Below are 2,393 nucleotides of genomic sequence, written 5' to 3'. Positions count from 1 at the left end.
CGGCGGGGCAGGAGGGCAGGCAGTCGCATGGTCAGCTAGTCATGTGCAAGGGAACCGCCGGCGCCGCCGGCTGTTGCATGCAAGCCGAGCGGGTGTTGATGCTAGCAGGAGGTGGGAGGTGTGCACGCATGCACACACATTTATCGTGTGAATGCACCATGTGAACCCATGCGCCATGTGCATGCATGTGCAATGTGAATCCATGCACCATGTAAATCCATGTGCCATGTGCAAACATGCGCAGTGTGCAACCATGCGCCATGTGGAGCCAAGTGCCATGCCCACCCACAGGTACGTGGTGGATGAGCAAATCGCCACAAACGTGCACCCAGTGAGACACCGCGGGCCAGCGGCGTTGTACCCAATCAACCCAGGCATGTGCGTTTGGGGCACAATCAATGTGGGATGAAAATGCTGTTGCACGTCCTCTCACGGCGGCTCTCACCCTTGGCCAGGTCAAACACGGCGCTCCTCGTGATGTCATCGCCGAACGGCAGCTTCCCGGTAGCTACCCCCATCCGCACCCTGAGGCCGTAAAACACGCTGTCCTGGCTTGTGCTGTCGCTGCCCTGCCGCATCAGCAGCTTCATGAACGCGCCGCCCGACGCGTCGCCGCGCGCCTGCCGCTGACCGCCATCCCGCCGGAACGCCCCTGCACCTCGCTGTGCCCCGCCCCCGCCGCCGCGGCCGGAGCGGTCCCCGGGGTCGCTCCCGCCGCGCGGGCCTCCAAACAGCCCGCTGCTGCTCAAGCTGCGCGCCTTCAGCGAGCCATCCTCGCCGCCCATGTGCTCGTCGTGGCTCTCGCTGCCGCTGCCGCTGAACGACGGAAGCGTGGCCAGCGGGCCCGCGGGGCGCGCCGGCAGCCAGCCGCTGCCGGCCGAGGCCAGGCCGAGGCTGCCGACCCCCAGCAGCTGGCGCAGGCGGCTGCGGCGGGGGCCTGCCCGGGCGCCCGGCTGGCTCGGGGCGCTGTCCTGGGTGGTGTGGCTGCCGGTGGCCCTCAGGTCGTCGCTGATCAGGCCCGTCGGCCAGTCAACCTGATTGATAAGATAGGGATTGTTTTGAGTCTGATTGGAATGGTCCAGGGGCTGCACGAGCAGCGACAAACCGCGCGGCCCCCCCAACCAGGACAGCTGCGCGATGCAGAGCTGCAACGAGGCGGCACACCGCCCGCCGAAGAGCAGACAAACTGCCCGCCATCGCGCCGCCGGGCCGCGGCCGCGCCGCGCCGCGCACCTTGTGCATGGCCTGCTGCGCCTGCAGGCAGAAGGCCACGGCGTCCTGCGCGTCGTAAAAGGCGAGGCCCCAGGAGTCGCCCTCCTGGTCGATGACGTGGCCCGCGTTGTCGGCGGCCGCCTTGCGCAGAACCGCGTTGTGCATCGACAGCGCCTTGGTGGCCAGGGCCGGGCTGGTCTTCATCAGGACTGTGCAAGGATATGTGTCAGTGAGTAAGGGACTAGGCCCGTGAGAGCCAACGCGACGGCACACCCCGGCTTGTGAGAGCCAGAGTGGCGGCACACCCCAAGCCACCCCAGGCCGACGTTTGACGTAGGGTAATGTGAGAAGCAACATGATCAATCAACACACCCCTCTCTTAGCCCATCCTAGCCAATAGCCGGGGATCAACGCGCGACAGCATATGATGCAGAAGATGTTGGCCATGATGCGGTTGCAGATATCTGGCCAAGTTGCTCACCTGAATAGGCCTCGATGTCGGTGATGACAATGGAAACATTGGCCCCGTCCTTGGGCACCCCAAGCCGCCGCTTCCGCCTCAGCTCCGCCTCGCGCATCCAGCGCCGCTGGAACAGCAGCAGCCGCCGGCTCAGCAGCAGCAGCGACAGCGCGAGCAGCGCGATCGCCGCTCCCAGCGCGATCAGCCCCCAGCTCGTCGCAGGCAGGTCGTTGCGGCGGCGGCAGCGCAGGACCGTGCCGTTGCGGCTCCAGGCCGCGTTGTACCCCTCCAGGCACACGCAGCCCTGGTATTGATAATATGAGGGCGGCAGGTCCCACTGCGCGGCGAGAAGATCTAGGGACGGGTCGGGCGTCTGGACCAGCGCGGCCGGCGGGCAGGAGGCGACGATCTCGTCGGGCGCGAGCTTCTTGATGGGACGGCAGCTCATCTTGCTGTTATCGCTAAGGGGGATTGTGTAGCGCTCGAAGGCCAGGAAGCAGGGCAGTAGGTCCTTTTCGGAGCACGTGTACGGCGGCGGCTCGCGGCCCTTGGACCGCTCCGCCGCGTGGGCCTCTGCCAGCTCTGCCGGGACGCAGCTCATGTCAGTGCCCCGCAGGCCGACGCGGTGGAGGTGCGCCAGGCCGGCGGCCTCGTCGGGCAGGCGGCCGACCATGCCGGTGTTGTTGGCCAGGATGAGCTCCTGGAGGGTGTAGGCCAGGCT

General features: G+C 66.9%; 1 protein-coding gene across 1 annotated transcript; it reads right to left on the bottom strand.

Moving 5' to 3' along the window:
* Window positions 1-395: 395 nt before the first annotated feature.
* On the bottom strand, window positions 396-2,345 carry MNEG_7072 (hypothetical protein; the record flags this gene model as incomplete). Its single annotated transcript, XM_014044455.1, has 3 exons — window positions 396-1,034; window positions 1,234-1,421; window positions 1,694-2,345. The coding sequence occupies 3 exons, from the start codon at window positions 2,343-2,345 to the stop codon at window positions 396-398; spliced, it is 1,479 nt and encodes a 492-aa protein (XP_013899909.1).
* Between the last annotated feature and the right edge of the window lie 48 nt (window positions 2,346-2,393).

Source organism: Monoraphidium neglectum (genome assembly GCF_000611645.1).
Source record: "Monoraphidium neglectum strain SAG 48.87 unplaced genomic scaffold scaffold01218, whole genome shotgun sequence".
Taxonomy (NCBI): Eukaryota; Viridiplantae; Chlorophyta; class Chlorophyceae; order Sphaeropleales; family Selenastraceae; genus Monoraphidium; species Monoraphidium neglectum.
This window is presented reverse-complemented; position numbering and strand designations above follow the sequence as displayed.